Source organism: Borostomias antarcticus, assembly GCF_949987555.1.
Source record: "Borostomias antarcticus genome assembly, chromosome: 21".
Lineage (NCBI taxonomy): Eukaryota > Metazoa > Chordata > Actinopteri > Stomiiformes > Stomiidae > Borostomias > Borostomias antarcticus.
The window spans coordinates 4,409,210-4,422,873 of NC_140254.1; the positions used below are offsets into that span (position 1 = coordinate 4,409,210).

The 13,664-nt window shown below is 46.8% G+C and overlaps 2 protein-coding genes across 2 annotated transcripts; one reads left to right on the top strand and one right to left on the bottom strand.

The window, feature by feature from the left end:
* Positions 1 to 1,197: 1,197 nt before the first annotated feature.
* Positions 1,198 to 4,414, top strand: klhl43 (kelch-like family member 43; the record flags this gene model as incomplete). Its single annotated transcript, XM_084455548.1, has 5 exons — positions 1,198 to 1,627; positions 2,035 to 2,381; positions 2,903 to 3,202; positions 3,329 to 3,504; positions 3,667 to 4,414. The coding sequence occupies 5 exons, from the start codon at positions 1,198 to 1,200 to the stop codon at positions 4,412 to 4,414; spliced, it is 2,001 nt and encodes a 666-aa protein (XP_084311674.1).
* Positions 4,415 to 9,962: 5,548 nt separating this feature from the next.
* rpl11 (ribosomal protein L11) lies at positions 9,963 to 12,973 on the bottom strand. The gene is made up of 6 exons (XM_084455746.1): positions 12,942 to 12,973; positions 11,931 to 12,081; positions 11,523 to 11,629; positions 10,855 to 10,986; positions 10,327 to 10,437; positions 9,963 to 10,047 (listed from the first exon to the last, which is right to left on the bottom strand). Exons 1-6 carry the CDS (start codon positions 12,945 to 12,947, stop codon positions 10,018 to 10,020), a joined length of 537 nt encoding a protein of 178 aa, XP_084311872.1. The 5' UTR covers positions 12,948 to 12,973; the 3' UTR covers positions 9,963 to 10,017.
* Positions 12,974 to 13,664: the final 691 nt, after the last annotated feature.

Genomic DNA, 13,664 nt, shown 5'->3' on the forward strand with positions numbered 1-13,664 from the left:
AATATTCTAATTTGGGACAGGTCTTTCCAGTTGACCACCAAACAGCTGGGTCTAAAGGCCAGGTCTCAGTGAATCTCTCAGGCTGTACCTCGAATCACAGTTTCTTTCTGGTCCTTTAGAAAGTTTAGACTGTATCTAAATACAAAGAATCTGTGACAGAAAACAAAAGTATGCCTTTCTGATCTGATTGCATCTAAATACAAAGGATCTGTCACAATAAAATAAAAAAAAGAACATTGCTTTGTCACAGGTGACCGTGTCACAGTAGTGAGCAGTGGATTTCTCTGGTATCCATGGTAACTGGACTATATCCTGTAACAGAGAGGGAGGGACCACAGTGTTTATTTACAAACTGAGAGGGAAACACATACAGAATCCAATCACTGTGTGATGGACGGATGTGTATGGGGGCGGGTGAGGCCAGAGAGGCGTGTACTGTATGACTGCTATAAAGTTTAAACCTGATCCTGGTGATCCCATTTCTGGAAACCCCTACCATCAGACACCCACACCTGCCAATCACACACCCCCTTCTTTTTGAAGAGAGAGAGAGTGTGTGTGTGCGAGAGAGAGAGAGAGAGAAAGAGAGAGTGAGAGAGAGAGAGAGAGAGAGAGAGAGAGAGAGAGGGAGAGAGAGAGAAAGAGAGAGAGAGTGCATGTTAGTGGTAAATTTGTTAAGACGGTGTTAAGACAACACCTCAGAAATAAGTATTTAATTTTATGAGCCTAACCACTTCCATTACACTCACTATACTCAGACTTTGATACTAAAGTGTTTTCTCTCTCTCTCTATTCAGGTGCTGTGTGCTGTTGCACTGAAACTGACCCCCGCACCCACCCCCCAACGTTACACTCCCGTACCTACCCTGTCAATCTGTCCATCTCCTACACCCTAGTCAGGAGTAGAGAATAGATAGCTTGTCCACCAGCCTGTCTGTCTGTCTGTCAGTCAGTCAGTCTGTCTGTCCGTCTGTCTGTCTGCCTACTGTCCCCTAAGCGTTCTTGTCAGTACAGGAAGTCAGCCTAAACTTGGTGTGAGGAAATAGAGTTTAGTCAGTTTGTTGATTAGTTGGTTCGTCAGCAAGTGAGCCAGTGTCCTTGTCTGTCTGTGATCAAGTTAGGTTCGAGAGCGACCTGTTGATTGAGAAACCTCCCACCCACTGTCCTAGTTAACCTGTCAGGGTGAACATCACTGCCATGGCCCCCAAGAAAAGGGCTACGCGTACGAAGAAGATGACCCTGGAGATGGAGACGACCCAGCTGGAGGTGGGCAGTGCCAAGGTGGTGGTGGTGGAGGGGGCGAAGAAGATCGAGGAGGTGGCCGCTTTGGATATCGCCCAGTTCAACCTCAAGCACATCCCCCTGCCTCCGCCTATCATCAAGCCCGGCGAGAAGGGCCTGGGCCTGGGCAGCGAGCTGACCCGCCCCCTGCACGGGAATGCACTCCTGGAGGAGCTGAGTAAAATGAGACAGGAGAGGTTCTTGACCGACCTGGAGCTGGCCTGCAAGACCAAGGCCTTCGATGTCCACAAGCTGGTCATCTCCTCCATCAGCCAGTACTTCAGGGAGATCCTGGCCAAGGACCCTGGCATGAAGCGTCTGGAGCTGCCCTCGCTCTCCCCCCTGGGTAGGTCTCAGTCCAGAGGAAGGGTCGTCCTTTTAGGTCTCAGCCTACGACTGTGTAGCTCTCACACTATCCCATCACTTCAGGATTGCGGCAGTAATTCATGGACAAACATTGTATCTAGGTTCATCTTCTCCAAGCGTTACAGTACATGACATTCGGGGGGGAGGTTGATTGGGGTTACCCTTAAGAGTTAGTGGGTAGAGAGAAGAGGACCATCTCTATGGTCAGTCCATCCGTCCGTCCATCCGTCCGTCCGTCCGTCCGTCCGTCCATCCACCCACCCACCCACCCACTCACCCACCCACCCACCCATCCACCCATCCACCCATCCATCCATCCATCCATCCATCCATCCATCCATCCATCCATCTCTATTCACCTCCATGCTTCATCCTCTCCACCCCCAGGCCTGGCCAATGTGATCACCTTCGCCTACCTGGGCCGCGTCCACATGTCCCTCTACACCATTGGCTGCACTGTCTCAGCCGCCACCGCCCTGCAGATCCCTCAGCTGCTCAAGATGTGCATGGACTTCCTGCTGGCCGAGCTCAATGTACAGACCTGCGTCTACGTCTGGAACATGGCCGCCGCCTATGGCCTGCTGCCCGTCCGCGATGCCGCACGTCGCTTCATCCTGGAGAACTTCGTCCAGTTCACGGACACAGTGCTGTTCCATCAGCTGACTCTGGAGCAGATCTCAGCCTTCCTGCAGGACGACGGCCTCATTCTGCCCTCTGAGGTCACCGCCTTCCAGGTCAGAGGTCATCTTACATTACCATGGCAACTAGATACAGTTACTTAAGATGCAAATGTCAACACAGACACACACACAGACACACACGCACACAAACACACACACACACTTTACGGTCAGCTCTTTTTTCACTTCGCCTTATATTCAATGGCACTATCGATCCTATTCTCATGGCCTCATCACCATAGGAACTTATCTGGAACCAGCTGGGCCTCTTGGTATCCAAACCATCAGCTATATTCAGCCAGAGCTAAAAACAGGCCTCAGACCAGCTGTTAAGGGCGTGACACAGATACATGAACCCAACTTGCCAACCTAGCCTGCATCTGCAACCCTGATCTGAATAGAACCCCCCATCATACAGTACCCACAGTTATTAATACACAATACCAGTATAGATACACATGGCAAGGAGGCAGAGGGTGAGAAGGGGAGAACGGCAATATTTATAAACTGAACCAAATACAAATTTAGCTCCATCTAACTGGAGCTACTTTGCTTCCTCCCACTCAACCCCACAGTTGGCCATGAAGTGGCTGGACTTCGACCCCCAGCGCCAGGAACACGCCGCCGAGCTGCTCGCCCACGTGCGCTTCGAGACGATCCCCGCCAGCGAGCTGGTGAGCCAGGTGCAGCCCGTGGCGAGGATGATGCTGGACCCTCAGTGTCACCGCCTGCTGGTCGACGCCATGAACTACCACCTGCTGCCCTACCAGCAGAACACGCTGCAGTCGCGCCGCACGAACGTCCGCGGGGGGCAGACCACCCTTCTTACAATCGGGGGGCGCCCGTCCGTCACTGAGCGCGCCCTCAGCCGGGAGGTGAGGAGCATTTTGGGTGGATACCATCCAACAGTAGATAGACATGACCACTTGATGTGGTCGGTGCTGAGTAGATGACTTGAGGACCTGTGTACCTGTAATGACATTACCATTGTTGTCCCCTAGGTAATGTGGAGAGACCCCCGTGAGGGAGCTGCTACCTGGCGCCACCTATCCCAACTTCCTGCCAAGAGCTTCAACCAGTGTGTGGCCGTGATGGACGGCTTCCTGTACGTAGCCGGCGGAGAGGACCAGAACGACGCTCGCAACCAGGCCAAGCACGCCGTCAGCACCCTGTGCAGGTATGGACACGGACACAGGCTTCATATCTACTGTATGTGCTGCTTGAGATTCCCACAGATCACTCCCGGACCTCTGGGAATTCCCCTTTGCTCTGACGGTAGATGGTCTGACGGTTGTCTTTATACATACTCTATTTCTTCCCCTCTGTCTGTACCCTCCAGGTACGACCCTCGCTTCAACACCTGGCTGCACCTGACCAGCATGCGCCAGCGCCGCACGCACTTCAGCCTGGTGGCCACCGGGGGGCGCTTGTACGCCATCGGCGGCCGCAACGTGGAGGGCCTGCTGGCCACCACTGAGAGCTACCTGCCCTCCGCCAACGCCTGGCAGCTCCGCGCCCCCATGGAGGTGCCGCGCTGTTGCCACGCCAGCGCCGCCCTGCCCTCCGGCGACATCCTCGTGACGGGCGGCTACATCAACTGCGCCTACTCGCGCTCGGTGGCCTGCTACAACATCGAAACCGACTCCTGGAGCGAGCGGGCCGGCCTGGAGACGCCCCGCGGCTGGCACTGCTCTTCCACCCTGGGGGGGAGAGTGTACGTGGTGGGCGGCAGCCAGCTGGGCCCCGGCGGCGAGCGCGTGGACGTGCTGTCCGTGGAGGTGTTCTGTCCGGAAGGCGGGGCGTGGAGCCGCGTGGCTCCCCTGCCCATGGGGGTGAGCACGGCCGGCCTGTCGGCCCTCGGGGACCAGCTCTACCTCCTGGGGGGCTGGAACGAGGCGGAGAAGCGCTACAAGGCGGCGGTGCAGAAGTACAGCCCCGCCACGGACAGCTGGTCGATGGCGGAGGATCTGCCCGAGCCGACGGTGGGCGTCTCCTGCTGTACCCTGACCCTCCCCCCTCGCCACTCACCTCGCCGGCAGCAACACCGCAACACGCCCGCCCATGAGGAGCAACCCACCACGGCCTAGGTGGGAGAGAGAGACGGAGGGGGAGAGGGGAAGAGGACAGAAGGGAGGAGAGAGGGAGAGATGGGAGGAGAGAAAGAGGTGGAGGAGAGGATGAAGAGAGAGGAGTAGGTTGAGTAGTAGTTAGGGGTAAGAAGAAAGATGATGAATGCTGGCTGGATAGCTTAACTCCATTAACATTATTTCATTGTTGTATGTCACAGGGTTGACTGAAAAGGGGCATATGTGGCTGGTGAATGTTATGTTAATATGACTGTGAATCCATTTTGCAGTAGACTTTGTACATGGTATGTATCACATTTACAGAGGTGGAATGTGTTAGAGCTGTGATATGAGAGAAAGAGAGAGAGTGTGTGTGTGCGTGTGTGTGTGTGGGGGGGGGGGGGGTCTAAGAGTATGATTGTTGCAATGACTTACTGTGTGATAGGCCTGTGTATGGGTATGAAAAAATGAGCCATTCAGTCTTTAAGCAATTATTGCCATAAGATTCCTCCAAGTTACTCAACTATTCATAATATACGACAGGTACAATCATACATGTACTGTATTATGCAATAGTTATTTGTAGACTAGCTTTCTAATAACAAAAGCATAAAAAGAGTATATTACATAATGTTTTTATGTGCAATGAGGTATGAGAGAGGATTACGACGTGCTATGGCACAACCTGGGAGAGAGGCACCGTGCGGCCATAGAGTTGAACACTGGTGTGTGTGTGGGTCAGGTTTAACCACTGAGCAGTTCAGATACCTGGCGTCCAGCACCAGTCCTCTGGCCCTGGCCAAAGCCCCAGAGAGGCCACAGTACCACACAAACACAGGAAGAGAAGGTGATGAACTGCGACTTTCAAGACCCCCATAATGTATATGAGAATTGATCAATTAGTCTAACAATTAAGTTGAGAATAATTTCAATGTTTTACATGACTGACAGTGATTGGTCTTGGACTCATACATAAGACTATTTAATGAATATTTCAGTCACGTAGCTCCCATTTCATGCCAGGGGCATGAGGTTCAGTAGATCTACTAGTCTCACCTGTTTTTGAAGTGACGTCGTACAGACGTGCAAACATTCAATCTACCAAGGGAAGAGACAGTGAAACTCCCATAGAGAGTCAGAACTATACTAGGGGGTTGATCAAGCCACAATGGCTCCATGACTATTAATAGCTTATGAAAAGTCAGTATGGATTGACAACCTCAATGTAATTGGATGCTAATTAGGCTAATTTGGCTTATTTGATTGGATGAATCCCTCTGTATTGATCTCTTCCTGAGTAAGAGGTGAGCTGTGAGGTGGCAGAGGAATATACGCTTGTGTTCTGATGTGTCTCTAGAGGTGCCAGTGGCATCGTAAATCCCTGGGGTTTCACTGAATAAAGCCAATCTGATCAAATAATTCAGAATCTGCTTTGTTTTCTGTGCACCTATACCAGCAGAATAGCTTTTGTACACATCTCTCCCAAGTCATGTTCCATCCAGTCACAAGCAGTCCATTGTAGTTTGCATTTTAGTGTACTCACTTGACATAACCATGAACACACCACTCAAATGAAGTGTGATGAGAGTATCTACGTGTCCAACACCCTCCTGAGTTCATTTAATTTCAAACCTTTATTTATACTCGTAAAGCACTGAGGTTTCTCTCATTTACAGTGTTGACGAGTTCACACAGATACACAAATAACAACAGAACAAATACAATGTACAATAATTATTATTATTAAAAACAGTTACAGATCGAAGTACAAATGTCAAGAGCCATGGATTGATTGTGACTGAAGGAAATACCTCAAGCTTTAGGGTCTGTTGTAGAGTTCCAGGTATATGGAGCATCATGGACAAAATCAGATCTACCGAGTTCAGGATGCAGACGAGGAACCCTGAAAACAAGACGATCGTTTGATCGGGTCTGGTAGGTACCAAGGGTCCAGTCCAACAGAGATGTATAGTGGAAGTTTACCAATAATGGCTTTGAAAATAAACAAATAGGAGTGATAGTTACGCCTTACAGAGAGAGGAGACCAGCCTACCTTATCATAAAGAACACAGCGGTGGGTGTCATATCCATCCCCCGTAATAAATCTTAGGCCGGAGTGGTAGACAGAGTCTAAGGGTTTCAGGGTAGTCACAGAAGCATGTCTATAGATTGTGTCAATATAGTTTAATACTGATAAGAAGACAGCTTGAACAATTCTCTTCCTGCTGAACATTGGAAAGCTTGAACGGTTTCTGTACAGGAAGCCAATTTTCTGCTGAGCTTAGAGGCTAGACTATCTACATGAAACATGAATGAGAGTTTATCATCCAACCACAAACAAAGATATTTGTACTCACTGACTCTCAATACGCGAGCCATTAATCTGTAATCCTGGCTCTAGAAAACAACATACATTTAGATTTGCTAGGGGACTAGTTTCAGATTGGTGAGAGCTTCTTGTAGTATATTAAAAGAAAGCTGCAGGTTCTCAATGTCTTCCTGAACAGTATCCGCAATACAGTAGACAACTGTATCATCAGCATATAGATGAGCATGACAGCCAGCTAGTGCAGAGAATGTGATGGTGAAAAGGACAGGACCCAACACTGAGCCTTGGGGCACACCTTTACCTAGAGACAAGAAATCAGACCGAATGTTACCCAATTTCACACACTGACACCTTGAAGACAGATAGTCCTGAAACCAATCACAAGCACCTCTATCTAAACCAATACTAGATAGTCTATTTAAAAGCAGGTAGTGGTCGACTGTATCAAATGCTTTTGAAAGATCTACAAAGAGGGCAGCACAATGTTTCCTGTTGTCTAATGCCGAGATGATGTCATTAGTAACAAGAGTAACAGCTGAAATGGTGCTGTGGTTAGCTCTGAATCCAGATTGATGAGTACTTAAAACTGAGTGACTTGAAAGAAAAGATTTCAATTGGTTATTTACCAAGGTCTCCAGAACTTTGGCTAAGCATAGTAATCTGGAGATAGGACGATAGTTATCCATCTTATCCCTATCACCCCCTTTGTGCAATGGGACCACCTGGGCAGATTTCCACACCTGAGGAACTATACCTGACGCATTGGATGCAATGGTTAATCTCCCAGGCCAGGTCCAGCCTGGTTTATGTGCGTGGCTGGCTTGTTTCTGTTCAGGACTGGTAGGATGGAAGCTAGTCATGCCACTGAAATAGCTGTGAATTGAAATGACATGAAATAATGTCTGATAAATTAAGATAGGTCTTGTCACCTGTACACATCAGTTCCAATGCTTCCAATGCAAATCCAGCACAATAAGAGCGGGATAGCCAGTTAGCTCATGAGCTCACAACAACTAGCAGCAGCTTCCATAACATGGCTAAAGCAGTTACACTGATGATTCCTGTAACGTTAGCTATTTTGCTGCAATTGGTTCAACTTCTGTTTGTGGACAAAGGTAAGGGATAAACCCAGATAACACAAGGCTAGCGGACCTACAGCGGGTCCCCGATGGACAAGTTGGCTGACCTCCGGCGGAATATAAGACAAGGCTAGCGGACCTAATCCTATCTTTGCTGCAAGGCCGTATTTCGAGAAAAGAGACAGCTTTGTCTAGAAGCTGTCTCTAGAACCCTTCTCCAAGGGTTAAAACCACTATTCAGTTTGCATGTGCTTTGATTTGGGTTCAGCCAGTCCAGACAGGTCATCTGTGCATTAGACTACATGCCATTGTCTTTTGTATGTTAAACCTTCTGGAGTAAACCGCTTTTGCTTGAGACTCAAATCCCGTGTTGGAGAGATTCATTTGGAACACCTGAGAAAGGAGACACTGGACTGTGTGGTATCTTGTGAGATTGGGGGTCGTCTTTTATTGAAATCAAAACACAACGCAGAGCTGAAATAAGGACAATAATAAAAGACAACGAAAGACAACAGTGTGCTGGGACTACTGTCTCTTGTGGTGGCAACATAAGGTGCGTTTCCATTTCCACTAGAAATGCGCAAAAGCCGAATATCGCAATTAAAAAACGGTAATGGAAACACCTAAATTTCAAAAAAACTCTCAAGTGTCAATAAAAAGTTTTTACGCTCTCATGAGGTGCTTTTTCAGACGTGTAGATATAGAAGTATATTGCAAAAGTGTAATGGAAACACTTTTTTTGAATTTAGGCTACACGTCACCGGACATAACATAGAAGAGGATTATTAATTATTAACATATAATATTGTTCCTGAAACACCCAACTTTCTAGTGACACTAGACCTTTATACTTTTTGTTTCTACAAAAATATATCATGTTAACAGATTCACAAACACTTCCTTACCTTCTCATTCAGTCGATATCCGTGCTATGTCATAGAAAATGACCCAAATGTCGGTCAGCCATTAATTACCAATGGAGCAAGTTAGAATACAGGTAGAACACCTGTCTCAAGACAGGTAGGACACCCATCTCGGGACCGGTTTGTTTACTTCCTGGTTGCGCTTTGCGTGAATCGTGTGGTGTCGCGAAACTAGACTACGAGAATTACGGCTCTTGCGCAAAACACCTTTCAATGGTGCAAGTCTTGCAAGTCGCAATTGTCCTTTGTCAAAACTTTAGAAATATCGCTTTTATTTTGCGAAAAAGTGTAATGGAAACACACCTATAGAAATGCAGGTCAACAGGACGGAGGGAGGGAAGTAGTGACAACCTGACAAATGCCATCTATGGTGCGCTGGCTTACAGCCACGCACAAAAATGCATGACAACGGCTCACTAATGACTGGAGCTGCCAGTTTTATTAAAGACGAGTCTAGATTGTACTCACCAGTAAACACTTGGGGGCTATGGACTGCAAGATTCCTGATTGCATTCTTAAGATATGACATGTTTTAGTTGGTGTAACTACATGCGAGCGACTCAACCCCTCAAAATAGACTTCATCAGCTACTAAAATTACACTTGGAACCCATCACCAATACAGACTAGTTTCTTGTTGAATTCTGCCATCTAGTGCTCATCAGCATCTTGTGCACATGAACTGTTGAATAAAATGGGTTCCCAACATTTTAACACTAGCAAATATCCATTTTAATGAGTAATTGGCACCTGTGCTGATATCAAGTTAATCAGTCATATTCATATTTTCTGAAGAGATGTGGAGCCATCTGTGGCACAATGCACCATTCCCATAAGTTAAATGTACTCGCCTCTTCTTTGATAACTGCTGCACAGCTACAATGCTCGTTTGCGCCACTGTATGAACGTAATCCGAAGGGAGCACTCCTTCAGAGATTTTTTGCATTGACTGAATGCTGCATTGTCTCTCTCAATGCCATGTAAAATAAAGGCTGTTTTATAATTGACGCCGGTCTGAATTTTCTTCCACACCAAATGCCCCATTACTAAAATTCACAAGTTGTATCTGCCTTTTGTTCCATCACCCTTCGTTAAAGGCAATCAATATGCAACTTGCTGTAATGCTCTGTGGTATCAAAACCAATAATACTTAATCGCCCATATCAGTGGCATTCCCCCAACGGACTCACCACAGTACAGACATCATTGCCTTCCACCAATGACCACAGCACAAAAAACTGGCATTTTTTCCATTTTATTAGTTTGTTATAAACAAGGTCAAAACGGCAGTCCTTTACTTTCCAGGGAGGATGACGCCATCATACTGTAAAGGGAGAGAGACAGAGAGGAGTTAGCAGTTCTCAGTACATTCCCCATATTCAAACTTCAGGGGATTGGACAGGACCAAGTAAAATGGCAGCAACTCTAACAGGCAAATTAGATGGGCAAGTTGGAGCCAGCCCAGACCATGCCCTTACATCTCCAGTGTTACAGAGTACACTTCGGAGTTGGTTTATCAACAGCTATAAATACTCTAGATTACAGATGAGTGTCTTCACTGAAACTAAGGCAAGTCAGCTGAGAGATCAATGCCAGGCCTCACCTTCTGCTGGAACCAGCGCATGGACTCCTCTTTGCGGATGCGGTGCTTGTATCCAATGCGGCCAGTTTTCTGCTTCTTGTCAGCGATGCTGAAGCCAGGTCTGCCCAGCACCTAGCAGGGAAAGAGGGCACAGGGGCAGAAAGAAGAGGATTAGAGGGCAACAAAAAAAATCATGGAGTTCAGTAGTACCACCGACACCCAAGAACAGTAGCGCCCTGGACAGATGGGGTGCAAACCCTTCCCCCGTTAAAAGCCATTTCAAATGTACGTCCATCCTCCGACATACGGTCACATCTTTCTCATGCTCCTTCACAAGGACAGTTTGGCAGTCGAGTCTCTCAACTGGGAACAAGACAGCCAACCATCCTTCAGCATCTCAACCACAACTTGCTACATATGGCACAACCGAGGGAGGAGCAACGGCATGGCCACAGAGATGAATACTGGTGCGCGTGGGTCAGGTTTAGCTACTGATCCGAAAATGCGGTCAGATTCCCCCATCATTTATGAATATTCCCGGCCACTCACCACGTAGAAGTCCAGTCCGTAGATGCCGATGCTGGGGTCGTACTTGATGCCCAGATCGATGTGCTCCTGGATGCCAAAGCCAAAGTTCCCCGTGTCTGAGAAGTTGTTCTTCCTCAACTCGTACTCACGCACCTGTGGCGGGGGGACAGGGTGCCGTGGATTAGTAGAATAAGAAACAAAGGTAACAGTATTCGGGGAAAAAAAACCTTTCCAGCAACTAGACAAAGTCAGGAGCCATTTCATCCCAGCGCCTTTCACTTGTGAAACTAACCATAACCATTTATTTTACATGCATGAACTGAACTATGAGCTGATATCTATGTATAGAATAATTGCGTTCGATTTTAATCTTTGACAACTCGACAGCTCCGGTGGCAAGGATCTTGAGTCAAATCTGTTTTGTGCGTATTGGGAATTCGCCCAAAAGGTCATCAGAAAGATGGGACAGTTTTAACATACCCCTTTCCACCAATCACGCAGACAACACCTCCGTGTCACATTCATTTAAGACTCAGGCATGTTTAGTAACAAGTCTCCATTGAAATGCTATCCAGAGAAATCAACACCATTCAAACCTTACGATTCAGAAAGTGCATTTCCTTGCTTGCCAAGACTTGTTTGTTAGTTAGTACAAATACACACACACGCAATATTATATCCAAGCTCACCTTGAGTCCCTTCTCCAGGATCTCCTCTGCCTTGGCCCCACGGACAGTACAGTGGACAGCAATCTTTTCATTTCTGCGGATACCAAAGGATCGCACGGTGTAGCGGGCTACGGAGAGAGGGAGGATGGTGAGAACGTAAAAATGACATCACACGCTTGCCTGCGAATAGAAGATTCACAAATTCTTAGAGTTAAGTCTGTCAATAATTGAGTGGTTTCACTCCTCTTTGGACTGGTAAGCCCACTGTGCAAGTCTTTGGGTAAAAATGATGATACACGTACATACAGAAAAGGACAAATGTCCAACACCAGCATCAACTGGGTCAATAGGCCCTCTGGATAACAAGAACCAATGCATTCATCAAGCTCGACAAGTCACGCATCACGCAGAACAAGAGGAGGGACCTACCCTTGGAGAACACGGGCGTCTGTCCTGTGAGCTGCTCCAGCACCTTGGCAGCACGGGTCAGTCTGTCACCGCTCTCTCCCACGCAGATGTTCAGGCAGAGCTTGCGGATGCGCAGCTCCTTCATGGGGTTCTCCTTTTTCTCACTCTGTTCCTGTAGGCAACAACCATGTTGAAGACTTTAGGGAGGTTGACAACAGGTTGAGACTAAGAATTCAGAGCCATCATCAATGGTAATTGTATAAATCGGTAGTTAAAACACTACTTGCTATGGTTTCTGCTGTTAACAAGTGATGCATACATATCTGTCAAAATACTTTGGTAGCCAACTACCATGTCAAGGTACTGGTAGCAAAGTTAGCTAGCCTAACGTTAAACCCACTCGCAATAAGCATCAACAAGAGTAACTTTAACCAGGCCAGGCAATACCAGTCACTCTTCTCAGACATGACGAACGGTCTCAGTTTGCCCCGTATACCCTGCATAATGCACTTCAACTCGAAGACAATACGTAACTTGTAGCAGTAAGAACGACGAGCTTCAAAACTAGCTAGCATCTAGCTAACGTGCTAGCGTCTCCTCTGCCCAACCTCACGGACATGTCTGAGCAGATTCCGCTTGATGCTACTCGGTTAGCTTCAAGCTATCAAGACTTTCACCTGCTCAAGACAACAAACTGTACAAAAACTTGCGGTTTTTGCAATACACAACATAGAATTCAGATGCCGCGAGGAGGTATTGCACACTGGCAAATGTTTAAGTACCTAAGGAATAATTAGGGGTAAAGACATACCGACCACAGTGGCCAAGTCGCTTTAGCATCGGTAATACATACATTTATTCAGTACCCCATCATGATATGGTCAAAATACGACTTGGTCTCAATACAGCACATGCAAATACGGACATCTATATAGACCCCGATATGTATAGATGCATTAAAGCTCTGATGATTGTGGATTTTGACGGCAAGTTGATAAATCTCGCCATCATATGTGTGAATGCTGCACTCACCGCCATGTTTGATCACTAGAAGAGGACGTTACATTTCCGGCGCAGTCGATTTATACACGCGTGTTCACAAAATTGGGTCCTAAAGAAAAAGATGGAAGATGCCATGTGTTCCGTTTACGCACAGAAAGTATTGTAGATGCCACGGAGCGATGGTTTTTTTTCTCGGTGGCATGATCATTTCAATAAGATAATTGTAACATTGCGGTGTTCTTTCACACGTGTACACACACACACTGCATTTTATTTACGTAGATAAGTAGGACAATTTATATGAAAATAATATTTTATTCGAATATGTCATCTAATAAGCTACATTCGTGTCAGAATCTGCACAGAATCGTCTAACTATTTTGGATAGAATTTACATGTGTAGGCCTACATCATCTATCATAGTTTGGTAGAACACCAATGCAAAGAGGTTCAAAAGTTTGTACAGCACATATAAATAGGTGGCACTATTACATTATTTAGTTTATTGGTAAGACTGTTACAGGGCAGTAAATACTGGACACTAAAGACAAAAGCAGAGAAGGTTCAAAACTTTCAATTTCAAAGTTGTAGACTATTCCTCACATAGAGTACATCATCCCAGCTAAATGTGCTCAATAAGCAAAATAAAGAAGTAGGGTACAAAAATGTACCAAATACTGTATAGCCTATACATGAATGGAATGAGCTGAAAGAACAAATGATATTGTGCCGCTGAGTTAAATAGATGTTTTG

Coding starts and splice junctions, on each gene's coding strand:
- rpl11 (XM_084455746.1), bottom strand. Junction 11,630..11,930: donor GACGCCCGTGTTCTCCAAGG/GTAGGTCCCTCC, acceptor CTCTCTCCGTAG/CCCGCTACACCGTGCGATCC. Junction 10,438..10,854: donor ACGGACTGGACTTCTACGTG/GTGAGTGGCCGG, acceptor TTTCCCTGCTAG/GTGCTGGGCAGACCTGGCTT.